Raw genomic sequence first — 25785 nt, forward strand, 5'->3', positions numbered from 1 at the left:
GTTTACAATGTTTTTTTATGGGTCGTGGCATGAAGTAGCGGTTAGGTTTTTAATTGGATTGTGGTGGCTTTTATTAGCGTGAGTATGGTGGGTTCGTTTTGGTGGGTTTGAGGCAGTGTCCTGTAGTTAATTAGTGAGGTTTTTGTAATATTGGTCATTGCATTATTGTTGATTGTATTATAGAGGTTTTATTCATTTGGTATGTTTGATTGTCGTGTATGTTTTGTTGTTGCAGAGAATCTGGGAGATATTGTTTATGGTTCCATTTATCTTTTGGCTTGGTGTTTATTTCCAGGTGGTATTTTAGTTTTGATGATGGTTTGAGGCATTATGGGTTTATTGAGTTAGGAATCATTTTTTTGTTGTTGTTAATTGAAGTTTTTTTTTTTTTTTTTTTTTTTTTTTGTAGTTTGATGTATTTGGTTGCTGGTTTTTATTCGTTTTATTTTTGGGAACATGGTTGTTTATATGGTGGATTTTTTTCGGTAGTTATTTTATTTGGGTGGTGATTTTTTTGTTTCTTAGTGGTTTAGATTTTTTTATATCGGTAATTGGTTTGGTGGTTTTTTAAGTTTATTTTATAGCGTATTGGGTTCTCTTTATGAGTTAGTGTTGAGGTAGAGTTTTTTTTTTTTTGTTTTTTTTTTTTTTTTTAGTAACGTTCAGGGTCTGTTGTAGGGTTTGGAGTTTAGTAAGTTAGTTGGATTTTTTTTTTCTTTTTAGTGGGTTTTGTGATTTGCTGTGTGGGATTGTATAGGTTTTTTTTTTCATTTTTGTTTAATTTTTGTGATGTGATAAGAATTGTTAGTGAAAAGAGTGTAGTGTGGGTTTTTTTTGCTGGTAGTTGGTTGGCTGGTGGAGCCATTCTAATATTTTTGGACGGTATGGGTGGGAATTTGTTGCTGTTTGTATTGGCATTTTAGTTTTAGGTATTGGATCTTAAATGCAAAATTATAACTATAATGTAAGAAAACCAATCTAGAAATATAAAAATGGGAATATAAAACTTCCATTTTAAATATAAATAGAATACATATAAATAGAACATGTAACATAAATAATATTATCTATCACCGTAAGATGTTCTAATGTTTGATATAGAGTATTTTATACTCTATAGAGTATTTTAGAGTATGTTTATATAAGTACATATGAATATAGATGATACATATAAATCAAATCCATAGAAAATATCAATCTAGAAATGTATAATTAATATATGTAGATAGATATAAAATCCAAAATCATAGAAATTGATACAATACATAATGGATATGATACTGTATATGTCTTATTATACCACATGACATGTCATATATTTTATATATCTAAATATAGTACATCAATATACTGTAATATAATATGTAAGAAACTATAAATGTAAATATCAAAAGCATAAATAGAAAAATATTCAAATATAGTTTAAAATAAAGGGGTTTTTAAAATTTTCTATTTGGTAGTAGGCAGGGCTTTTATTATAAAAATTAAAAATAGAAATAAAATAAATTAGAAAGGGCTTCTTTGGTTTTTATTTGGTTAGAGGCAGGGTTTTTATTTAAAAAATATGAATATACATTTTATTTTGATATAATTCTAAAAATAGAAATAGATAATCAATGTATAAAGATAGATAAAAAATAGAAAGTGTAAATAAAAATAAGTAATAGGAAGATATAGAATATAAATAACACCATCCATCAATCTACATTTACAATGCAAATTTCAATAGAAATGCGAAAAACATAGATAAATTTAAACACAGTTTAGAAGAAAGGGGTTTTTTTTTAGGTTTTGACTTGGGTAGAGGCAGGGGTTTTATTATAAACAATATAAACCTTTTAGAAATATCAATCTAAATATAGAAATATGTAATCAATATATTAAGACATGCATAAAAATAGAAAATAAAATAAACTTTAAGTAATATGAATGAATGTAAGAAATTATAAAATTATCATTATACATCAGTATACATTTTAAATCAAAATGTGAATATAAATATAAAGAATATAAAAATAATATAGATTGAAATATAGCTTAAAAGAAAAGATTTTTTATTTTGGTTCTTATTGGGTTAGAGGCAGGGTTTTTTTTTTTTTTTTTTGGTCGGTGTTTTTCGGTTTCGTGCGGGCTGTTTAGGGGCATTTATTGCAGAGGATGTTTTGAAGGGGGTCGCGCCTGTTCTTCTTTGCGCGCCTTCCCCGCCTGCAGCCCCAGGGCGGGCGGCAGTGCCGCCGCCTTGTGGCCAGAGTGCAGTACTGCAGCCCTCGCCCGAGGTCCTCCCGCGGCCGCCACCTTGGGAGTGGGTTGTCGCGGACTCGCTTGACCTTCCCAATATGGCGGCAAAAAAAGGCGGGAAAAAGGAGGACCTCGGTCTGTCTACTGCACTGCCTGCACGGCACCCTGACGCCGGCGCCGCCCCGCGGGATTTTTTTCGCTTTTTCCCGTGTCGTGGCCACGGACTGTGAGCTCAGCGGCTGCGCGGGCGGTCAGGTTTTGAGCGGGCGCCGACAGGCATCGGCAAAAAAACGCCTCTCCCTTCCGAGGGCCTCACGCGGCCGCCATCTTGAAAGTGTCGCGGCGGCCGGGACACTCTTGACCTTCTCAATATGGCGGATAGGAAAAAAAAAAAAAAAAAAAAAAAAAAAAAAAAAAGCGCGGGAAAATCGTGGTCCGCGTGCTGCACTGCCCGCGCGCCACGCAGGGGCCGCCCCGCCGGGATTTCCCGCGGCCTTGCCAGTACTGCGGACACGGGCTGTTGCCGCACTCGCGCCGCGGGCGGGTGGGTTTCAGGCAGCATTTTTCTTTTAAATAAGAGATCGTTAATATTAATATCATAGAGCTAGAATTTGCTTACAGGCAGGGCTTTTATTTTAAAGAACAGAACTATTTTTGCAATAGAAATATAGAAATGTATATTCATATATCTGGATATATAAAAAGATAAAATATAAATAAATAGAAGTCATAGGAAGAAGATATTTAATATAGAATCGAAATAACATCATGCATCAATATCCATGATAAATGGGAATGTGAAAAGTATAAATATGAAAGATAGTTCTAGAGAGTTTAAAAGAAAAGGATTTTGGAGGGGTTTTATTGGGTTAGAGGCAGTGTGTTTTAGTTTGTGTGCGGGTGGTTTTGGGCCATTTATTTTTCAGGATTTTTCCAAGGGGATCGCCCCTGTTCTTTTCTGCCTCCCTTCCCTCCGGGCGAGCGGCAGCCCCCGGCTGTGGCCGGCGGCGGTGCTGCCGCCTTGTGGACAGAGAGCGGTACTGCAGCCCCCCCCAGCCAGCGCCCTGCCCCTCGCCGCTGGGTGCCGGCTGAGGGGGGAAGGACGGCTGCCGAGCGTGGGAAGGGCGAGGCGCGGGAGGGAGCGAGCGGCAAGCGGGGCGGTGTCTGTAAATAGAGGGGAGGGGTGAAGGAGATTCGGGAGAGCAAAGGGACCCGATGACCGAGAAGAACGGCAGCGGCGAGGGCGGCCCGGCGGGGCCGCTTTCGGCGGGCGGCGGAGGCGCGGTCGCAGCGCTCACGGGCCGGGGGCGGCGGGCGGGGGGCGAGCGGCGTCGGAACAGGGCTGCACTCCCCTTTCCCGATCCCCGCGCGCGTCCCTCTCTAGACGCTGGAAGCGGCCGCGTGCCGGAAAATGCCGCCGGGGCGGCGCGCAGGCGGCGGAGCGGGGCCCCGGCTTTCCCCGCCCCTCCTGCCGCCATCTTTGGAAGGTCAAGCGAGCCGTCCCCGTCCCGCCGCGTCGCTGTCTCGTCCCGCCGCGTTCCCGCCGCCTCCCCGTGCTTCCCCGCCGTCTCCACTCTGACACGATCCGCCCCCGTCCCGGACCCCCTCCGCTGCAGGGAAATGCAGGAGAACGCGAAAGCATCGGGGCAGAGCAGCCGCTGGAGGTGCCCGAGCCGTCTCCCCCTTGCCCGCAGGGCCGGAGTTGCCCACCGCCGGCAGCTGACAGGTACGCTGACAGCACGGGCGGCTCCGGCACGCTTTGCCTCGCTGTGTTCCGGTGCCGTGCTGCTGCGGGAGGACGGGGCCAGCGCTCCAAAGGCCAGAGCAGAGCGCTGGCGAATGGGAGGCGAGGAAGGCTTGGGCTAAGGATGGATTGCAACCGGGCTGCCTGTAAGTGCGCAGAGAGACCTTTGTCATCCACGCTGCCAAAAGGAGCACCTGGTACACCCTATAGGTGTGCCTTGTGTTTCACGTGTTTTCATTTCCTGTTTGTGTCATCCCAAAAAGCAGGGACGGAGCAAATGGGACTGGTTCCCACTGTTGCTGGGTGAAGGCTTTTTACAGGCTGCTGTATTGATGTCATCTTTTTTTCACCCCAAGTTTGGCTTTTCCCATGCTTTTCCCGTAGCTGCTGCATTGGGTGTCCCCAGGAGGGCTGGGTTCCTCAGCAGGGGTCTTAGGAGTTGCTATGGATTCTGATTTTTCTGAAGCTGTATGGAAGTGTGCTAGCGAATCAGCTCTTTTCTCTCCTGAAAAGCTTTCCATCTATGTCCACCCGTGCGTCTCTGTGTTTTAATCACGTAGCCGGACGCGCTGAGGTTCTTACTTTCTAAGCCAAAAGCTGAAGCAGATGACCGTTTGCTTTGTGTGTGTGAGGAGTGGCATTTGTGCTGGAGAGCTGCGGTTGGGAACAAAAGATGGACTTAATGTGCTCTGGGGACGGGCACGGGAGGAAACGCACAGAAAGGCAAGGCAGTGATGATTGCGGAGGAGAAATGAGAGGTGGTTGCTTCCGATCCGTGGGGACTTTCCTTGGGAGTGATCGATCAGAGAGCGTATGGAAGTAGAGAGCATCTTCTGGCTGCTTCTGTTCTGTAAACTTCTCCCTGGCTTCACAGGTCCGTGCTGGAGAGTGGGAGAAGGGTCCCTGCTGGCTGCCGTGTCCTGGGTGGGCACAGAGCTCTGACCTCGGCCAGATGGGCTGGTGAGTATTGAATCAATCCCTGCCTCCTCGTGAGCAAGTTGTTTGAAGGAGTTTGAGGCAGGGACGGCTTTTAGCCGGCTGCAGTTCGGTTTCTTTCTCACAGGTTTCCGGGTGTTTTGATCCTGACGTCGCCAAAGCCTCAGGTTTGCTGAATTGGGGCTCCTACCTGTGTGACCCGTGAAATGTCCCGGAAGCTGATCGATGTCTTCCTGCTCCCGCTGTGTTCATTTGGGCTGTGCTTCAGGCTTCTCTCCCTGGGCCCTTGCCGTTGCCGTATCTCTTGGATGCCGTGCAGAACGGAATCAGGCAGCCAAGCCTCATGTTCACCTTCTCCCTCACCCTCTGCGCTGCTCGTGTGGCACAGCAGATCCTGAAGCCAGGTACTGGGACGTGCTGCGTGTGTCACTGCTGGGGTGAAAAGCAGAGCCCTGGGGAGTGTCGATCCCCTCACCTGCTCTGTGCTCGTGCGCTCTTGCCTGAGCTTTTCCTCCTGGGCAAGAGAAGGGGAGGGTGGGCAGCAATGGGAATGCGCCTCAGAGCAAAGGCCTTCTGCAGTTGCCGGGCTGTTCTCCCAGCTCGGAGCGCTGCACGCTCACTGACTGCAGCTTCCAGGAATTGTCGTCCGTGCTTGTGGATTGGGAGCGCTGTCCTCCTCCACCATGCCAACCTTTTCTCTTTACAGAGGAGCACGTGTACATAAGGGTAAAGAGATTCCTTCTGTCACACCGGTATTTGGACCTGAGGAAGGTACCAGGTTTTCTCCAGCTTTTCTACAGTTTTGATTTTGAGGTAAGAGTCCCATTTTAGGTACCCAGTAATTCTTCAGAAATGTATTAGAAACAGCCGCAAAAATACAATGAAACCTCATTCTCCCACGGGTAGTTAATTAGAAGCGTCTTTCTTATGTTTCATGTAGGAATTCAAAATGTTATTTCTGTGGGGTTTTTGTTGTCTTCTTAATACTAGCGCACAAGGAGTTGTGCTGCGTATGCTCTGTGAGCACAAGAAAAGAATGTTCTGCCCCGGCTAGCTACAATTCCTCTTTGAGTTTAGGTGAGTAACTTGGAGTTCAACTGAAGTATTTTAGAAACAGCAACTTCTAAAATTCCATTTCCACTGCATGTTTGGGCTGCAGACTGACTGTTCCCAATGGATGTTAGCGATTAAATTTGATAGGAATGGAAAATTGAGAAGTCCAGAAGAAGCTGTGGTAATTCCTGAGCTGGCACTCAGAGGGAACCGGGGTTTTGTGCTCTTAGGAGCATGTATCCTTTGGAAATGTCTGAATGTCTGACGGTGGTATTTTTCTTTATGGCTTCCAGTACAAAACAGCACGAGTGGATCCTCAGATTTCTTGGGGAAGGGCTGCGTGACAAACATTGCTGTGAGCTCTATGTCTACCAGAGGATTTTCCGGGTCATTCTTTCCCTTCTCAGCAGTCCTTTGTGTGACCAGGGCTCCCAGGTAAGAATTTAAAAAGAACAGTTCCCAAATACCCCAAACCACAAAAGCTTGTATGGCCTCAAGATCTCAAGTACAAACCAGAAAGGAGCAGCTGATTCTGCCTTGGTCCTCTTGAAAATCTGTTCCTTGTTGGTTTTGTGGATGTGTGGAGGGGGAAATAATTTAGGTTGTGTCTAAACCGGTCCCATCCTTATCCCCTGAAACTGGGACCGGTTCCTGCCATCGTGGAGCCTCACGTGGGTGCCGTGGTTTTGCTCCTGCAGTCGGGGTCTTTTCTTTTTGGGGTCTCTATTCCCCAGCCAGCACGTTTGTCACCTGCACAGTGCTTCGGCAGGAGGGAAACTCGCCTGCCGGGAGCTCTCAGGTTTGGGAGCATCCACCCTGAGGATTTCAGGTATCAAAACCTCGGACAAAAAGAGAAAATTGTCTTGCTACCTGAATACTTCTTGTAAGAGCAGCACCTGTGGTGTGAAGCGTTGAAGGGAGAATGTCTTTCCTTCTCTGGAGTTGCTGAGAACAGGCGGTGTTCATTTTAGCTGGAAGTTGATCGGGTACCAGCCAAATTGCTCATTTTATTTTAGATAATCAGATCTTGGCTGTAAAAGAACAAGTTGCATTTTCTGTTTCAGAGTCCTATTCTGGAGATACGACAGAGTGCTGCCCGTGTCACCTCTAGAGCTGCCCATGAGCCGATAGAGGATCACAGCCTCCTCTCGTGGGTCCTGCACGGCTTAGAGAAAAGGTAACCAGCCAAGTACGGGAGACATGGGGACAATTTCCTGTCCACGGCTGAAGAATGACGTGGCTGAGGATGAAAGCAAGGGGGACAGACCTGGAGACGGGGGCACCGAGGGCTGCACTGGCAGAACTTGCTGAACGCTGAGGTGTCCCTGGTGTTTTTGAGAAGAGAATCAAGAGGCTTTCAGGTGGTGGTGGGAGGGACGATGGTGGGGGGGCTGTGTGATTTGGGAATCACTTCCTTGACAAAGCAAAAGGACACCTTGTGCTGGTGTCTTTAGCTTTGAAATTTCAAGCAGCCTCAGTTCCCATCCTGTCACAGGACCTGCTGCACAGGAAGTGGCACAGCAATGGATTTGAGCTGTCTAGAACGTTACTTCTCCTCCCCTTGCCTCTCCCTGACAAAAAAAATCTCTTCTGCAAGCACAGAGTGCCCTGACAGGTTCAGGCAAGTGCACCAAAAGTGCCCTAGAATATGGTCCCCCGTAGGAGATGGACCAGCTGCTGGTGAGGATCTGCCTTTCAAATGTGGTTTTCTTTTCTTTTTTTTCTTTTTGTTCTGTTTAATTTTGTTTTTCAGGTTTCTGGAGAACCAGGTGATAAATAAAATGATTTCCTTCCTCCATCCTTTGTGGCTAATAAATTTAGGAGACAAGAGAGAAAACAGGAATCGATCCCAGATGCTGCTGTTGAGATGGGTATATGATCTACCTGTATATAGATATATGCGTATCTCTGTATATCTGTGTAGTGATAATAATGGGAGTTTTTATGATACGTTGCTTTACTGTCTTATATTTTTAATAAAGCGTGATTTTAAGTTATTAGGTATAACATTTTATTCTGCTTATTGGCTAAAGTAACATTTTCTTGTATTTTATTGGTATCAAGTCATGTTAATCATTAATTGGTAAGAGTTTATAATGAATTATTAAGGTGTGAATATTGTTCATTAAGGTACGTCTTTTTTTACTGTAGGTATTTTCATGTGTTCGTACGGGTTTTTATGTTAATGATTTTGGGTTTTTGTGTTATGAATATATTAGTATTTTATTAGGGTTTTTTTGGTTAGTTTACTTGTTTGGTGTGTAGATCACTCCTGTTAAGTATGTTTATCTATATATGTTTTAAAATGTAAGTTATAAATCTACTTGTTAAGGATTTTTGTAGAGTTCTATGTAAAAATTTAAATCGGTAGGGGAGATAAAAAGCACTAATTATTAATAAGATGAGTATTTTAGTTTTTAATAACGATTTAAGTTATTCAGCGATGTTTTAATTTTTGAAAATATTATTTAGTTATTTTTTATGTGTGATTGATTAATTTTTAAAAAAAAAATTAGTAATGTTTTTGTAAATTGATTTCTTGTGATTTCATCAATTTATATATTTTTAAAAATGTTTTCTATTTATGATTGTGTGTGAATAATAAAAAATGAACAGTTGTTTTATTTTGTAAGGTAGTATGTTTAAAGATGTTCATATTTGGCAGTAATTTATTTAACGTTATACATGTGTTATTGTTTGATTTGGTTAGTTAATAAGTAAGTTCATTTGATGTGCTTCAAGTGTGAGTTGTAGTTATTTTAGGTGTTAAAAGAGATGTAGAACTAATAGAATTAGGTTGTTAAAAGGTTGTACGATTTTGATCCTGAGAAGTAAATTTGTGTTGGAGTGATTGGGTATTTTTGGGTGGGTGTTCTTTTTTTTTGGTGTTTTTTTTTTTTTTTTTTATATGTATTATTGTTCTGTTTGGTCTTAGTGGATTAATTGTTTTAAATTGTAGGTTTGCTGTTTTGAGGTAACTTCTTTGTGGTTTGGTGTGGTTTGGGGGTTGTTTTGTAACTAAATATTGTACAAGTATTTGTTTGTAATGATTTGAGTAATTTTACTTTTGGTGGTTTACCTGTCATTTGGGGTATGAGTGTATAAATGTTATTTGAAGAGTTTATGTTACGTGTAAGTTTTTTGATTTGCAATTTAGTGTTTGGAAAGGATAAGGTTAGTTGTGAGGAGGTATACAAACGAGCTACGTAGAAAAGAGATTTTTCGGGTTGGTGACTGATAAACAGAGCGTATTTGGACGTGGGGTTTTAGTTAGTGTTACTTGTTTGTTCTGTTTTGGTTGTGGAACTATTTCTTTCGGGGTTGGGTTTTTTTGTTTTTTTTTTCTTTGGTGTGTTTTAAATAAGGCTTGACACAGTGAGTAGGACTCTTGTGTGATTTTTTTTTTTTTTTTTTTTTTTTTAATTGTTGAAACATAAGTATAACGTGTTCTGTAGGTTATGAAATTGACGGGACTACATTATTGGCTACTTACTAAATCTTGTAGTTGTGAGTAGGTTTTTGTAACTCTGATTTTGAAATCCAAGAAGAAAACTGAGGAGACGAAGGAGGTAGAGAAGTTATCTCCTTCTAGGACAGAAAGGGTTTAGCGCAGAAACTGCTGGGTCTAATGTGGCGCGGGGGTTTCCGTGCGCCGGCCGGGCCGGGCGCGGGGCTCGGCGGCAGGAGAGCGGCGAGCTGTGCGCGTGCGCGGGAGGCGCGCTGCCGCGGGGAGCCGAGCGGAGCCGAGCGGAGGTGAATGGAGCCGAGCGGAGCCGAGCGGAGCCGAGCGGATCCGAACGGAGCGGAGCCGAGTCGAGCGGAGCCGAACGGAGCCGAACGGAGCCGAGCCGAGTCGAGCGGAGCCGAGCGGAGGTGAATGGGGCCGAGCCGAGGCGAATGGAGGCGAACGGAGCGAGCGGCTCCGAGTTGAGCCGAGCCGAGCTGCGCCGAAGAGGCGAATCCAGCCGAGTCTAGCGGAGAACAGCCCGAGTGTAGGCGAGGAGCCGAGCGGGGCCGAACCGAGCCGAGCTCCGCCGAGCGCAGCATCCCGAGCAGGGCGGGCCGCCGGGGCGGGCTCGGGTGGAGTCGGGGCTCTCTGAGGCTCCCCGTCCTGTCCCGCTCTCTACCCCTCCTTCTTCCTCCCCGTATTCCTCTTCTTTCTCTCTTTCCCCCATTTCCCGCTCTCCCCAAAGCCGACCCCTTTCTCTCCCTTTTCGGCCTCCCCTCTCGTCCCCCCCTCCATCCTTCCTTCCTCCTCCCCGTATTCCTGTTCTTTGTCCGCAGACCCTCTCCCCTCCTCTCCCTCGCAAACCCGACACCCCGCGCCCCCCCCCCCCCCACTCCTTCCTGCTCTGTCCCTATCCCGCTCCTCCGTTCTATTCCTCTTCTCTCCCTCCTCTGTGCACCATCCCTCTTCCCCGCTCCCGGCCTTTCCCTTGCCCTCCCGCTTTCCTCCACAGCCCGACCTCCCTCCCTCCCTACCCTTTCTCATGCCCTGCTACTAGCCCTCTTCTCTTCCCGTCGCCCCGTTCCTTCTTTCCCCGCAGCCGCGGGGCCGGGAGCGCCGGAGAATAAAGCCCAGAGGGCCGGAGCCCGGCGCCCCTGGGCCCTTGCGGGAGTCCCCGCACGGGGCCGGAGGCTCTCGGCGGATCCCCCCGTGCCGGTCAAACCCCGCCCGGCCCCGCCGGACCTGCGGCTTTGCCGGCATCGCGCTGAGAGCGGCCCCCGCTCTGTGCCGTGCCGTCCGTGCCGCGTCCCCGCCGTCTCTGCCGCTCCCTCTCTCTGCCCCTCGCCCGTGACAGCGAGGCTGGGCAGGAGCTTCGACCCTTCTGGGGGCTGCCCCCTTTTCTTGTTGCGGCAGAGTCCCTTTCGCGGGGAATGTACATGTGGAAAGGGATGGAAGCAAGTGCTGGGCTGCTGTCCAGGGCAGTTAAGACTCGTTCTGTGCCTTCTTTGGGGGCCAGGAAAAAGGGGTGAAGACTCGGGGCTCTGGTGTCATTTGGGGCACCCTAAGGTCCCTAGGAGAGGGAGGCACGCTGCGGCGGAGGAGCAGGTGGGTGGCGAATGAGGGGGGGTCATGCCGGGTGCCGTCCCCCCGAGGGAGCCAAAGCTGCCCCAAAATGCACAGGGAGGGGGGTGTGTAGAATACTACATCCTGTCAAGTGCTTCGTTTTTATAGGTATTGGTAAAAATAGGAATTTGTCTCTAAATTCATTTGGAAAGAAAGCCAGAGCAGCCCCAGGTGTGAACTGTGAGGATAAGGAGGGGCCGGCTCCTGCCGGCGGCTGTTTTAGGGGCTTTGCCTCAGCTGATTTTACAGGGAGCTGCTGGAGAAGAGGAGTTTATGGGCGGCTCCTGGGGCTGTCCTTGGAAGGACGGTGACAGCTTCGGACAGGGTCTGGGGGATCACCTGGATACGCACTTGGATACCTGGAGCATTGCTCAGAGGAGGTGCCGAGGGACAAACCTTTGTGCCAGGTAGCGGCAGCCAAACAGGTGAGCCCATGTGCATTTGTAGCGGGGACATTTCTCCTTTCCCTTTTAAATTTCATCTTGCCAATCCCTCCCCGGTGCTCCCAGAAAAAAAAAAAAAAAAAAAAAAAAAAGAAAAAAAAAAAAAGAAAAAAAAGTATTTTGAGTAGGAAAGAAATTCAAATTGAGGGTAGCGACTTGTCTTCCATTATTGACCGTGTCTGAACTGGTGGGGGATCCCCTTTCACGTGTGGTTTTGAGGGTATTGATTGAAGGAAAAGCTGCCTTTTCCAGGATGTTAGGGGTATCCCAGGGGTGTCAGGGAATCGACAATACACAGCCCATTGTTCTATTTGTAGTTCACCTCTACTTCTTATAGAATTTTTCTGCTGACAAATCTTATGCTTAGCTCGAATCGCAGTTCTGCTGTTTCTGAGGCCTGCCTTTTGCAGCTTTCCCAAAACCCTCTGGTTTGAAAGATTCCCACAACTTGAGGGATTTCATTTGAGGACAAGCCCTTCTTTTCTGCTCTTACAGGGGCTGAAACTGAAGGGGAGAACACATTTATTTGCCCTTGTTGAAGTGAGGCGAGCACCTGAGTGTGGCGTCAGTTCCGGGGGTTGAATTGAAGGAGGCTGCAGCTCTCGCAGCGTTTGAAGGGTTGGAATGGGGCTGTGCCGCTGCATTGGAGGGCGCTTCTTGTGCCCCTGGCCCGGCAGCCAAGGCTGTGGCGCGGGAGCTGCTGGCGTTGCCCGGGGAGCTGCCGAGGTGGAAGGGGACTTGGGCGCGGCCGGGCTGGCGCGGGACTGCCGGAGCCGCGCCGGAGCGAGGCGTGCGGAGCCGAGGGGAGCTTTGCCGGGCCGGCGGGCGGGAGAGGCGGCGCGGGCGCTGCGCCGGTGCCGGCCGGTGCCGGCCGCTCCGTCCGCTCCGGGCGCGGGGCTCGGGCGCCGCCGGGGCCCCCGGGGCCCGGTGCCGGCCCCGCCGGGCAGGGGGAGCGGGCGGGGGGCTCCCGGCGCGGCGCCGCCTCTGCCTGCCGCAGGAGCCGCTTTTCCTGCCGGGAGCCGCGCTCCGCCCGCTGCCGGCAGCGCGGCTTTTCATTTTCCGAAGGTCCTTGGTGTAGCGCTTTGGAGGTGGTTCTTAGGAATTGATTGTATCGTTTTCTTTTGTTCGTGCTTGGTGTATGCTAAGGGACATGGTGTACTTCTTGAATGTTATGGTTCTTGGTTCAGGTGCTGATGGCAAGGATTTATTTGGATTGAGTTTTGTTGTTGGATTTCATTTTTGTGGAATTTGTTGGATTTTTTTTGGTTTTGATTTTTTTGGTTGGATTTTTAAATAATATTTTTATATTATAAAAAGATAATTTAAAATTCTATATTTTAAGGTTTACAATGTTTTTTATGGGTCGTGGCATGAAGTAGCGGTTAGGTTTTTAATTGGATTGTGGTGGCTTTTATTAGCGTGAGTATGTAGTGTTCGTTTTGGTGGGTTTGAGGCAGTGTCCTGTAGTTAATTAGTGAGGTTTTTGTAATATTGGTCATTGCATTATTGTTGATTGTATTCTAGAGGTTTTATTCATTTGGTATGTTTGATTGTCGTGTATGTTTTGTTGTTGCAGAGAATCTGGGAGATATTGTTTATGGTTCCATTTATCTTTTGGCTTGGTGTTTATTTCCAGGTGGTATTTTAGTTTTGATGATGGTTTGAGGCATTATGGGTTTATTGAGTTAGGAATCATTTTTTTGTTGTTGTTAATTGAAGTTTTTTTTTTTTTTTTTTTTTTTTTTTTTTTTTTTTTTTTTTTTTGTAGTTTGATGTATTTGGTTGCTGGTTTTTATTCGTTTTATTTTTGGGAACATGGTTGTTTATATGGTGGATTTTTTTCGGTAGTTATTTTATTTGGGTGGTGATTTTTTTGTTTCTTAGTGGTTTAGATTTTTTTATATCGGTAATTGGTTTGGTGGTTTTTTAAGTTTATTTTATAGCGTATTGGGTTCTCTTTATGAGTTAGTGTTGAGGTAGAGTTTTTTTTTTTTGGTTTTTTTTTTTTTTTAGTAACGTTCAGGGTCTGTTGTAGGGTTTGGAGTTTAGTAAGTTAGTTGGATTTTTTTTTTTCTTTTTAGTGGGTTTTGTGATTTGCTGTGTGGGATTGTATAGGGTTTTTTTTCATTTTTGTTTAATTTTTGTGATGTGATAAGAATTGTTAGTGAAAAGAGTGTAGTGTGGGTTTTTTTTGCTGGTAGTTGGTTGGCTGGTGGAGCCATTCTAATATTTTTGGACGGTATGGGTGGGAATTTGTTGCTGTTTGTATTGGCATTTTAGTTTTAGGTATTGGATCTTAAATGCAAAATTATAACTATAACTATAATGTAAGAAAACAAATCTAGAAATATAAAAATGGGAATATAAAACTTCCATTTTAAATATAAATAGAATACATATAAATAGAACATGTAACATAAATAATATTATCTATCACCGTAAGATGTTCTAATGTTTGATATAGAGTATTTTATACTCTATAGAGTATTTTAGAGTACGTTTATATAAGTACATCTGAACATAGATTATACATATAAATCAAATCCATAGAAAATATCAATCTAGAAATGTATAATTAATATATGTAGATAGATATAAAATCCAAAATCATAGAAATTGATACAATACATAATGGATATGATACTGTATATGTCTTATTATACCACATGACATGTCATATATTTTATATATCTAAATATAGTACATCAATATACTGTAATATAATATGTAAGAAACTATAAATGTAAATATCAAAAGCATAAATAGAAAAATACTCAAATATAGTTTAAAATAAAGGGGTTTTTAAAATTTTCTATTTGGTAGTAGGCAGGGCTTTTATTATAAAAATTAAAAATAGAAATAAAATAAATTAGAAAGGGCTTCTTTGGTTTTTATTTGGTTAGAGGCAGGGTTTTTATTTTAAAAAATATGAATATACATTTTATTTTGATATAATTCTAAAAATAGAAATAGATAATCAATGTATAAAGATAGATAAAAAATATAAAGTGTAAATAAAAATAAGTAATAGGAAGATATAGAATATAAATAACACCATCCATCAATCTACATTTACAATGCAAATTTCAATAGAAATGCGAAAAACATAGATAAATTTAAACACAGTTTAGAAGAAAGGGGTTTTTTTTTAGGTTTTGACTTGGGTAGAGGCAGGGGTTTTATTATAAACAACATAAACCTTTTAGAAATATCAATCTAAATATAGAAATATGTAATCAATATATTAAGACATGCATAAAAATAGAAAATAAAATAAACTTTAAGTAATATGAATGAATGTAAGAAATTATCAAATTATCATTATACATCAGTATACATTTTAAATCAAAATGTGAATATAAATATAAAAATATAAAAATAATATAGATTGAAATATAGCTTAAAAGAAAAGATTTTTTATTTTGGTTCTTATTGGGTTAGAGGCAGGGTTTTTTTTTTTTTTTTTTTTGGTCGGTGTTTTTCGGTTTCGTGCGGGATGTTTAGGGGCATTTATTGCAGAGGATGTTTTGAAGGGGGTCGCGCCTGTTCTTCTTTGCGCGCCTTCCCCGCCTGCAGCCCCAGGGCGGGCGGCAGTGCCGCCGCCTTGTGGCCAGAGTGCAGTACTGCAGCCCTCGCCCGAGGTCCTCCCGCGGCCGCCACCTTGGGAGTGGGTTGTCGCGGACTCGCTTGACCTTCCCAATATGGCGGCAAAAAAGGCGGGAAAAAGGAGGACCTCGGTCTGTCTACTGCACTGCCTGCACGGCACCCTGACGCCGGCGCCGCCCCGCGGGATTTTTTTCGCTTTTTCCCGTGTCGTGGCCACGGACTGTGAGCTCAGCGGCTGCGCGGGCGGTCAGGTTTTGAGCGGGCGCCGACAGGCATCGGCAAAAAACGCCTCTCCCTTCCGAGGGCCTCACGCGGCCGCCATCTTGAAAGTGTCGCGGCGGCCGGGACACTCTTGACCTTCTCAATATGGCGGATAGAAAAAAAAAAAAAAAAAAAAAAAAAAGCGCGGGAAAATCGTGGTCCGCGTGCTGCACTGCCCGCGCGCCACGCAGGGGCCGCCCCGCCGGGATTTCCCGCGGCCTTGCCAGTACTGCGGACACGGGCTGTTGCCGCACTCGCGCCGCGGGCGGGTGGGTTTCAGGCAGCATTTTTCTTTTAAATAAGAGATCGTTAATATTAATATCATAGAGCTAGAATTTGCTTACAGGCAGGGCTTTTATTTTAAAGAACAGAACTATTTTTGCAATAGAAATATAGAAATGTATATTCATATATCTGGATATATAAAAAGATAAAATATAAATAAATAGAAGTCATAGGAAGAAGATATTTAATATAGAATCGAAATAACATCATGCATCAATATACATGATAAATGGGAATGTGAAAAGTATAAATATGAAAGATAGTTCTAGAGAGTTTAAAAGAAAAGGATTTTGGAGGGGTTTTATTGGGTTAGAGGCAGTGTGTTTTAGTTTGTGTGCGGGTGGTTTTGGGCCATTTATTTTTCAGGATTTTTCCAAGGGGATCGCCCCTGTTCTTTTCTGCCTCCCTTCCCTCCGGGCGAGCGGCAGCCCCCGGCTGTGGCCGGCGGCGGTGCTGCCGCCTTGTGGACAGAGAGCGGTACTGCAGCCCCCCCCCAGCCAGCGCCCTGCCCCTCGCCGCTGGGTGCCGGCTGAGGGGGGAAGGACGGCTGCCGAGCGTGGGAAGGGCGAGGCGCGGGAGGGAGCGAGCGGCAAGCGGGGCGGTGTCTGTAAATAGAGGGGAGGGGTGAAGGAGATTCGGGAGAGCAAAGGGACCCGATGACCGAGAAGAACGGCAGCGGCGAGGGCGGCCCGGCGGGGCCGCTTTCGGCGGGCGGCGGAGGCGCGGTCGCAGCGCTCACGGGCCGGGGGCGGCGGGCGGGGGGCGAGCGGCGTCGGAACAGGGCTGCACTCCCCTTTCCCGATCCCCGCGCGCGTCCCTCTCTAGACGCTGGAAGCGACCGCGTGCCGGAAAATGCCGCCGGGGCGGCGCGCAGGCGGCGGAGCGGGGCCCCGGCTTTCCCCGCCCCTCCTGCCGCCATCTTTGGAAGGTCAAGCGAGCCGTCCCCGTCCCGCCGCGTCGCTGTCTCGTCCCGCCGCGTTCCCGCCGCCTCCCCGTGCTTCCCCGCCGTCTCCACTCTGACACGATCCGCCCCCGTCCCGGACCCCCTCCGCTGCAGGGAAATGCAGGAGAACGCGAAAGCATCGGGGCAGAGCAGCCGCTGGAGGTGCCCGAGCCGTCTCCCCCTTGCCCGCAGGGCCGGAGTTGCCCACCGCCGGCAGCTGACAGGTACGCTGACAGCACGGGCGGCTCCGGCACACGCTTTGCCTCGCTGTGTTCCGGTGCCGTGCTGCTGCGGGAGGACGGGGCCAGCGCTCCAAAGGCCAGAGCAGAGCGCTGGCGAATGGGAGGCGAGGAAGGCTTGGGCTAAGGATGGATTGCAACCGGGCTGCCTGTAAGTGCGCAGAGAGACCTTTGTCATCCACGCTGCCAAAAGGAGCACCTGGTACACCCTATAGGCGTGCCTTGTGTTTCACGTGTTCTCATTTCCTGTTTGTGTCATCCCAAAAAGCAGGGACGGAGCAAATGGGACTGGTTCCCACTGTTGCTGTGTGAAGGCTTTTTACAGGCTGCTGTATTGATGTCATCTTTTTTTCACCCCAAGTTTGGCTTTTCCCATGCTTTTCCCGTAGCTGCTGCATTGGGTGTCCCCAGGAGGGCTGGGTTCCTCAGCAGGGGTCTTAGGAGTTGCTATGGATTCTGATTTTTCTGAAGCTGTATGGAAGCGTGCTAGCGAATCAGCTCTTTTCTCTCCTGAAAAGCTTTCCATCTATGTCCACCCGTGCGTCTCTGTGTTTTAATCACGTAGCCGGACGCGCTGAGGTTTTTACTTTCTAAGCCAAAAGCTGAAGCAGATGACCGTTTGCTTTGTGTGTGTGAGGAGTGGCATTTGTGCTGGAGAGCTGCGGTTGGGAACAAAAGATGGACTTAATGTGCTCTGGGGACGGGCACGGGAGGAAACGCACAGAAAGGCAAGGCAGTGATGATTGCGGAGGAGAAATGAGAGGTGGTTGCTTCCGATCCGTGGGGACTTTCCTTGGGAGTGATCGATCAGAGAGCGTATGGAAGTAGAGAGCATCTTCTGGCTGCTTCTGTTCCGTAAACTTCTCCCTGGCTTCACAGGTCCGTGCTGGAGAGTGGGAGAGGGTCCCTGCTGGCTGCCGTGTCCTGGGTGGGCACAGAGCTCTGACCTCGGCCAGATGGGCTGGTGAGTATTGAATCAATCCCTGCCTCCTCGTGAGCAAGTTGTTTGAAGGAGTTTGAGGCAGGGACGGCTTTTAGCCGGCTGCAGTTCGGTTTCTTTCTCACAGGTTTCCGGGTGTTTTGATCCTGACGTCGCCAAAGCCTCAGGTTTGCTGAATTGGGGCTCCTACCTGTGTGACCCGTGAAATGTCCCGGAAGCTGATCGATGTCTTCCTGCTCCCGCTGTGTTCATTTGGGCTGTGCTTCAGGCTTCTCTCCCTGGGCCCTTGCCGTTGCCGTATCTCTTGGATGCCGTGCAGAAGGGAATCAGGCAGCCAAGCCTCATGTTCACTTTCTCCCTCACCCTCTGCGCTGCTCGTGTGGCACAGCAGATCCTGAAGCCAGGTACTGGGACGTGCTGCGTGTGTCACTGCTGGGGTGGAAAACAGAGCCCTGGGGAGTGTCGATCCCCTCACCTGCTCTGTGCTCGTGCGCTCTTGCCTGAGCTTTTCCTCCTGGGCAAGAGAAGGGGAGGGTGGGCAGCAATGGGAATGCGCCTCAGAGCAAAGGCCTTCTGCAGTTGCCGGGCTGTTCTCCCAGCTCGGAGCGCTGCACGCTCACTGACTGCAGCTTCCAGGAATTGTCGTCCGTGCTTGTGGATTGGGAGGGCTGTCCTCCTCCACCATGCCAACCTTTTCTCTTTACAGAGGAGCACGTGTACATAAGGGTAAAGAGATTCCTTCTGTCACACCGGTATTTGGACCTGAGGAAGGTACCAGGTTTTCTCCAGCTTTTCTACAGTTTTGATTTTGAGGTAAGAGTCCCATTTTAGGTACCCAGTAATTCTTCAGAAATGTATTAGAAACAGCCGCAAAAATACAATGAAACCTCATGCTCCCACGGGTAGTTAATTAGAAGCGTCTTTCTTATGTTTCATGTAGGAATTCAAAATGTTATTTCTGTGGGGTTTTTGTTGTCTTCTTAATACTAGCGCACAAGGAGTTGTGCTGCGTATGCTCTGTGAGCACAAGAAAAGAATGTTCTGCCCCGGCTAGCTACAATTCCTCTTTGAGTTTAGGTGAGTAACTTGGAGTTCAACTGAAGTATTTTAGAAACAGCAACTTCTAAAATTCCATTTCCACTGCATGTTTGGGCTGCAGACTGACTGTTCCCAATGGATGTTAGCGATTAAATTTGATAGGAATGGAAAATTGAGAAGTCCAGAAGAAGCTATGGTGAGCCCTGAGCTGGCACTCAGAGGGAACCGGGGTTTTGTGCTCTTAGGAGCAGGTATCCTTTGGAAATGTCTGAATGTCTGACAGTGGTGTTTTTCTTTGTGGCTTCCCATAGAAAACAGAGCGTGAGTGGATCCTCAGATTTCTTGGGGAAGGGCTGCGTGACAAACATTGCTGTGAGCTCTATGTCTACCAGAGGATTTTCCGGGTCATTCTTGCCTTTCTCAGCAGTCCTTTGTGTGACCAGGGCTCCCAGGTAAGAATTGAAAAAGAACAGTTCCCAAATACCCCAAACCACAAAAGCTTGTATGGCCTCAAGATCTCAAGTACAAACCAGAAAGGAGCAGCTGATTCTGCCTTGGTCCTCTTGAAAATCTGTTCCTTGTTGGTTTTGTGGATGTGTGGAGGGGGAAATAATTTAGGTTGTGTCTAAACCGGTCCCATCCTTATCCCCTGAAACTGGGACCGGTTCCTGCCATCGTGGAGCCTCACGTGGGTGCCGTGGTTTTGCTCCTGCAGTCGGGGCCTTTTCTTTTTGGGGTCTGTATTTCCCCAGCCAGCACGTTTGTCACCTGCACAGTGCTTCGGCAGGAGGGAAACTCGCCTGCCGGGAGCTCTCAGGTTTGGGAGCATCCACCCTGAGGATTTCAGGTATCAAAACCTCGGACAAAAAGAGAAAACTGTCTTGCTACCTGAATACTTCTTGTAAGAGCAGCACCTGTGGTGTGAAGCGTTGAAGGGAGAATGTCTTTCCTTCTCTGGAGTTGCTGAGAACAGGCGGTGTTCATTTTAGCTGGAAGTTGATCGGGTACCAGCCAAATTGCTCATTTTAAGTTAGATAATCAGATCTTGGCTGTAAAAGAACAAGTTGCATTTTCTGTTTCAGAGTCCTATTCTGGAGATACGACAGAGTGCTGCCCGTGTCACCTCTAGAGCTGCCCATGAGCCGATAGAGGATCACAGCCTCCTCTCGTGGGTCCTGCACGGCTTAGAGAAAAGGTAACCAGCCAAGTACGGGAGACATGGGGACAATTTCCTGTCCACGGCTGAAGAATGACGTGGCTGAGGATGAAAGCAAGGGGGACAGACCTGGAGACGGGGGCACCGAGGGCTGCACTGGCAGAACTTGCTGAACGCTGAGGTGTCCCTTGTGTTTTTGAGAAGAGAATCAAGAGGCTTTCAGGTGGTGGTGGGAGGGACGATGGTGGGGGGGCTGTGTGATTTGGGAATCACTTCCTTGACAAAGCAAAAGGACACCTTGTGCTGGTGTCTTTAGCTTTGAAATTTCAAGCAGCCTCAGTTCCCATCCTGTCACAGGACCTGCTGCACAGGAAGTGGCACAGCAATGGATTTGAGCTGTCTAGAACGTTACTTCTCCTCCCCTTGCCTCTCCCTGACAAAAAAAATCTCTTCTGCAAGCACAGAGTGCCCTGACAGGTTCAGGCAAGTGCACCAAAAGTGCCCTAGAATATGGTCCCCCGTAGGAGATGGACCAGCTGCTGGTGAGGATCTGCCTTTCAAATGTGGTTTTCTTTTCTTTTTTTTCTTTTTGTTCTGTTTCATTTTGTTTTTCAGGTTTCTGGAGAACCAGGTGATAAATAAAATGATTTCCTTCCTCCATCCTTTGTGGCTAATAAATTTAGGAGACAAGAGAGAAAACAGGAATCGATCCCAGATGCTGCTGTTGAGATGGATATATGATCTATCTATCTGTATATAGATATATGTATATACGTATATCTGTGTAGTGATAATAATGGGAGTTTTTATGATACGTTGCTTTACTGTTTTATATTTTTAATAAAGTGTGATTTTAAGTTATTAGTTATGATATTTTATTATAGTTATTGGCTAAAGTAACATTTTCTTGTATTTTATTGGTATCAAGTAATTAATGTTAATCATTAATTGGTAAGAGTTTATAATGAATTATTAAGCTGTGAATATTGTTCATTAAGGTACGTCTTTTTTACTGTAGGTATTTTCATGTGTTTATATGGGTTTTTATGTTAATGATTTGGGGTTTTTGTGTTATGAATATATTAGTATTTTATTAGTTTTTTCTTGTTAGTTTAGTTGTTTGGTGTGTAGATTATTCATTAAGTATGTTTATCTATAAATGTTTTAAATTTAAGTTATAAATCTACTTGTTAAGGATTTTTGTAGAGTTCTATGTAAAAATTTAAATCGGTAGGGGAGATAAAAAGCAGTAATTATTAATAAGATGAGTATTTTAGTTTTTAATAATGATTTAAGTTATTCAGTGATGTTTTAATTCTTGAAAATATTATTTAGTTATTTTTTATTTATGTGTGATTGATAAATTTAAAATTTTTGTAATGTTTTTGTAAATTGATTTCTTGTGATTTCATCAATTTATATATTTTTTAAAATGTTTTATATTTATGATTATGTGTGAATAATAAAAAATGAACAGTTGTTTTATTTTGTAAGGTAGTATGTTTAAAGATGTTCATATTTGGCAGTAATTTATTTAACGTTATAGATGTGTTATTGTTTGATTTGGTTAGTTAATAAGTAAGTTCATTTGATGTGCTTCAAGTGTGAGTTGTAGTTATTTTAGGTGTTAAAAGAGATGCAGAAATAATAGAATTAGGTTATTAAAAGGTTGTACTGTTTTGATCCTGAGAAGTAAATTTGTGTTGGAGTGATTGGGTATTTTTAGGTGGGTGTTTTTTTTTTGGTTGTTTTTTTTTTTTTTTTTTTTTTTTTTTTTTTTTTTTTTTTTTTTGGTGTTTTTTTTATGTATTATTGTTAAGTTTTGTCTTAGTGGATTAATTGTTTTAAATTTTAGGTTTGCTGTTTTGATGTAACTTCTTTGTGGTTTGGTGTGGTTTGGGGGTTGTTTTGTAACTAAATATTGTACAAGTATTTGTAATGATTTGAGTAATTTTACTTTTGGTGGTTTACCTGTAATTTGGGGTATGAGTGTATAAATGTTATTTGAAGAGTTTATGTTACGTGTAAGTTTTTTGATTTGCAATTTAGTGTTTGTAAAGGATAAGGTTAGTTGTGAGGAGGTATACAAACGAGACACGTTGAAAAGAGATTTTTCGGGTTGGTGACTGATAAACAGCGTATTTGGATGCGTGGTTTTAGTTAGTGTTACTTGTTTGTTCTGTTTTGGTTGTGGAACTATTTCTTTTAGGGTTTTTTTGTGTGTTTTAAATAAGGCTTGACACAGTGAGTAGGACTCGTGTGTGATTTTTTTTTTTTTTAAGTGTGAAAACTTAAGTATAACGTGTTCTTTAGGTTATGAAATTGACGGGACTACTTTATCGGCTACTTACTGAGTCTTGTAGTTGAGTAGGTTTTTGTAACTCTGAATTTGAAATCAAAGAAGAAAAGTGAGGAGACGAAGGAGGTAGAGAAGTTATCTCCTTCTAGGACAAAAAGGGTTTAGCGCAGAAACTGCTGGGTCTAATGTGGCGCGGGGGTTTCCGTGCGCCGGCCGGGCCGGGCGCGGGGCTCGGCGGCAGGAGAGCGGCGAGCTGTGCGCGTGCGCGGGAGGCGCGCTGCCGCGGGGAGCCGAGCGGAGCCGAACGGAGCCGAGCGGAGCGAGCGGCTCCGAGTTGAGCCGAGCCGAGCTGCGCCGAAGAGGCGAATCCAGCCGAGTCTAGCGGAGAACAGCCGAGTGTAGGCGAGGAGCCGAGCGGGGCCGAACCGAGCCGAGCTCCGCCGAGCGCAGCATCCCGAGCAGGGCGGGCCGCCGGGGCGGGCTCGGGGTGGATCGGCGCTCTCTGAGGCTCCCCCTCTTGTCCCTCTCTCTACCAATCCTTCTTCCTTTCTTCCTCCTTCCCGTATTCCCCTTCTTTCTCTCTCTATCCCTTAGTTCCCTCTCTCCCCAAAGCCGACCCCTTTCTCTCCCTTTTCGGTCTCCCCTCCCGTCCCCCCCTCTACCCTTCCTTCCTCCTCCCCGTATTCCTGTTCTTTGTCCGCGGACCCTCCCCTCCTCTCCCTCCCTCGCAAACCCGACCCCCACTGCCCTGTCCCTATCCCGCTCCTCCGTTCTATTCCTCTTCTCTCCCTCCTCTGTGCACCGTCCCTCTTCCCCGCTCCCGGCCTTTCCCTTGCCCTCCCGCTTTCCTCCACAGCCCGACCTCCCTCCCTCCCTACCCTTTCTCATGCCCTGCTAGCCCTCTTCTCTTCCCGTCGCCCCGTTCCTTCTTTCCCCGCAGCCGCGGGGCCGGGGGCGCCGGAGAATAAAGCCCAGAGGGCCGGAGCCCGGCGCCCCTGGGCCCTTGCGGGAGTCCCCGCACGGGGCCGGAGGCTCTCGGCGGATCCCCCCGTGCCGGTCAAACCCCGCCCGGCCCCGCCGGACCTGCGGCTTTGCCGGCATCGCGCTGAGAGCGGCCCCCGCTCTGTGCCGTGCCGTCCGTGCCGCGTCCCCGCCGTCTCTGCCGCTCCCTCTCTCTGCCCCTCGCCCGTGACAGCGAGGCTGGGCAGGAGCTTCGACCCTTCTGGGGGCTGCCCCCTTTCTTGTTGCGGCAGAGTCCCTTTCGGGGGGAATGTACATGTGGAAAGGGATGGAAGCAAGTGCTGGGCTGCTGTCCAGGGCAGTTAAGACTCGTTCTGTGCCTTCTTTGGGGGCCAGGAAAAAGGGGTGAAGACTCGGGGCTCTGGTGTCATTTGGGGCACCCTAAGGTCCCTAGGAGAGGGAGGCACGCTGCGGCGGAGGAGCAGGTGGGTGGCGAATGAGGGGGGGTCATGCCGGGTGCCGTCCCCCCGAGGGACCCAAAGCTGCCCCAAAATGCACAGGGAGGGGGGTGTGTAGAATACTACATCCTGTCAAATGTTTCGTTTTTATAGGTATTGGTAAAATAACGTTTTGATCTAGGAATGAACCAAGCAAGTGCCCTGAAACCATCAGAACAGCTGCAGGGGCTGAAGGGAATAGAAAGGGCGCTCTGGCACCTTTTGCCTCCATTCTCTGCCAGTCCCCAAAACGTGTCGCAGTCCCGTAAGAGGCGTTTGTCATCCAGACTGCCAAAATGAAGACCTGTAAAATCCTAGCTCTGCCTTTTGTTTAACGTGTTTTTACTTCATATTTATGTCATCACAGAAAGCAAGGAAAGGAGAAATGTGACTGGTTCCCACTATTGCTGTGTGCAGGCATTTTGAAAGGCTGGTGTACTTATGTTCTCTTTTTCCACTCCAAGCTTGACTTTTCCCCTCCTTTTTCGAGGTCTGCTGCTTTGGGTGTCCCAAGGAGGGCTGGGTTCCTCAGCAGGGGTCTTAGGAGCTGGTGCTGATTCTGCTTTTTCTGAAGGTGTATCAAAGTGTGCTTCCAAAATGACTATTTTGTCCACCGGAAAGCTTTCCCTCAATGACCATCAATGCATGTGCGTGTTTTAATCGTCTAATCAGACGGACTAAGAAAAGCCAACACCCCTAGTGGATTTCTGCTTGGTGTGTGTCTGTGAGAAGTGGGCTGTGTGCTGGACAGGGAGAGGCGCTGGCAACAGCGCCAGGTGTGAGCTGTGAGGATGATGAGGGGTCAGAGCAGCCCCAGGTGTGAGCTGTGAGGATGATGAGGGCTCAGAGCAGCCCCAGGTGTGAGCTGTGAGGATGATGAGGGGGCGGCTCCTGCCGGCGGCTGTTTTAGGGGGTTTGCCTCAGCTCACTCTTGCATGGAGCTGTTGGAGAAGAGGAGTTTGGGGGGGGGCTCCCGGCGTTGTCTCATGGAAGGACGGTGAGAGCTTCAGACAGGGTCTGGGGGATCGCTTGGATACCTGGAGCATTGCTCAAAGGAGGTGCCGAGGGACAAACCTTTGTGCCGGGAAACAGCAGCCAAACAGGTGAGACGGTGTGCCTTTGTAGCGGGGACTTTTCTCCTTTCCCTTTTAAATTTCGTTTTGCCAATCCCTCCCCATTGCTCCCCGAAAAAAAAAAAAACCCCACCAAAAAACGCCAAAACCAAAAAAAAAAAAAACAAAAAAAAAAAAAAAAAAAAAAAAAAAAAAAAAAAAAAAACAACCCAAACAAACTAGGGTTTATTAAGACAAAAGAAATTCAAAATGAGGGAAGCAACTTCTCTTCCATTATTGCCTGTGTTTGAACTGGGTGGGATTCCCGTGCACTCGTGGTTTTGAGGGTCTTGATTGAAGGAAAACATGCCTTTTCCAGGGTGTTAGGGGTATCCCGGGGTGGCAGCGAATCCCTGTGTTCTATTTCAAATAGAAGGGGAAAAATATTGTTGTTGTATGCTGGGTTTTGACTTGAGGGTAGCCCCCCCCCCCCATTTTCATCATCCTGAGGTTTAAATGGAGGGGGTAGTTGGTAGGGGACGTGTTGTCCGTCCTTGTAAAGGGTTTGGATTGCGGTAAAAATCCCCCTTTTACCATCATTTGAGGAAAGTACTTTCTTTTCTGCTCTTATAGGGGCTGAAACTGAAGGGGAGAACACATTTATTTGCCCTTGTTGAAGTGAGGCGAGCACCTGAGTGTGGCGTAAGTTCCGGGGGTTGAATTGAAGGAAGCTGCAGCTCTCGCAGCGTTTGAAGGGTTGGAATGGGGCTGTGCCGCTGCATTGGAGGGCGCTTCTTGTGCCCCTGGCCCGACAGCCAAGGCTGTGGCGCGGGAGCTGCTGGCGTTGCCTGGGGAGCTGCCGAGGTGGAAGGGGACTTGGGCGCGGCGGGGCTGGCGCGGGACTGCCGGAGCCGCGCCGGAGCGAGGCGTGCGGAGCCGAGGGGAGCTTTGCCGAGCCGGCGGGCGGGAGAGGCGGGGCGGGCGCTGCGCCGGTGCCGGCCGGTGCCGGCCGCTCCGTCCGCTC

At 47.1% G+C, this 25785-nt stretch overlaps 1 protein-coding gene and 1 long non-coding RNA gene across 15 annotated transcripts; one reads left to right on the top strand and one right to left on the bottom strand.

Moving 5' to 3' along the window:
• The first annotated feature begins 11067 nt into the window (after nucleotides 1-11067).
• LOC128784376 (nucleolar pre-ribosomal-associated protein 1-like) lies at nucleotides 11068-20824 on the top strand. Of its 14 annotated transcripts, XM_053935933.1 has the most exons (11): nucleotides 11068-11467; nucleotides 11981-12049; nucleotides 16695-16804; nucleotides 17699-17783; nucleotides 17887-18163; nucleotides 18466-18572; nucleotides 18919-18993; nucleotides 19109-19249; nucleotides 19880-19992; nucleotides 20311-20436; nucleotides 20569-20824. In XM_053935933.1, the coding sequence occupies exons 5-11, from the start codon at nucleotides 18103-18105 to the stop codon at nucleotides 20711-20713; spliced, it is 768 nt and encodes a 255-aa protein (XP_053791908.1). In that variant the 5' UTR covers nucleotides 11068-11467; nucleotides 11981-12049; nucleotides 16695-16804; nucleotides 17699-17783; nucleotides 17887-18102; the 3' UTR covers nucleotides 20714-20824. The 14 variants fall into 14 exon arrangements, 6 of the variants coding, with proteins under 6 accessions (XP_053791908.1, XP_053791905.1, XP_053791910.1 ...); XR_008429456.1 differs by adding an exon at nucleotides 18750-18836 and having other exon boundaries at nucleotides 11069-11467; nucleotides 19880-20824; XR_008429454.1 differs by having other exon boundaries at nucleotides 11069-11467; nucleotides 18750-18993; nucleotides 19880-20824.
• A 4166-nt stretch (nucleotides 20825-24990) lies between these two features.
• Nucleotides 24991-25537, bottom strand: LOC128784316 (uncharacterized). The gene is made up of 2 exons (XR_008429430.1): nucleotides 25453-25537; nucleotides 24991-25181 (listed from the first exon to the last, which is right to left on the bottom strand). It is a non-coding gene; the product is annotated as an uncharacterized LOC128784316 (long non-coding RNA).
• Between the last annotated feature and the right edge of the window lie 248 nt (nucleotides 25538-25785).

The sequence above is a fragment of the Vidua chalybeata genome, chromosome 2 (assembly GCF_026979565.1).
Source record: "Vidua chalybeata isolate OUT-0048 chromosome 2, bVidCha1 merged haplotype, whole genome shotgun sequence".
NCBI lineage: Eukaryota > Metazoa > Chordata > Aves > Passeriformes > Viduidae > Vidua > Vidua chalybeata.

What these genes read in the sequence shown, in the direction of transcription:
- LOC128784376 (XM_053935930.1), top strand. Translation starts at nt 18,103, where the DNA reads ATGTTCACTTTCTCCCTCACCCTCTGCGCTGCTCGTGTGGCACAGCAG. An exon ending in ACAGCAGATCCTGAAGCCAG is followed by an intron (nt 18,164 to 18,465) that starts GTACTGGGACGT and finishes TTCTCTTTACAG; the next exon opens with AGGAGCACGTGTACATAAGG. An exon ending in GAAGTCCAGAAGAAGCTATG is followed by an intron (nt 18,994 to 19,108) that starts GTGAGCCCTGAG and finishes GGCTTCCCATAG; the next exon opens with AAAACAGAGCGTGAGTGGAT.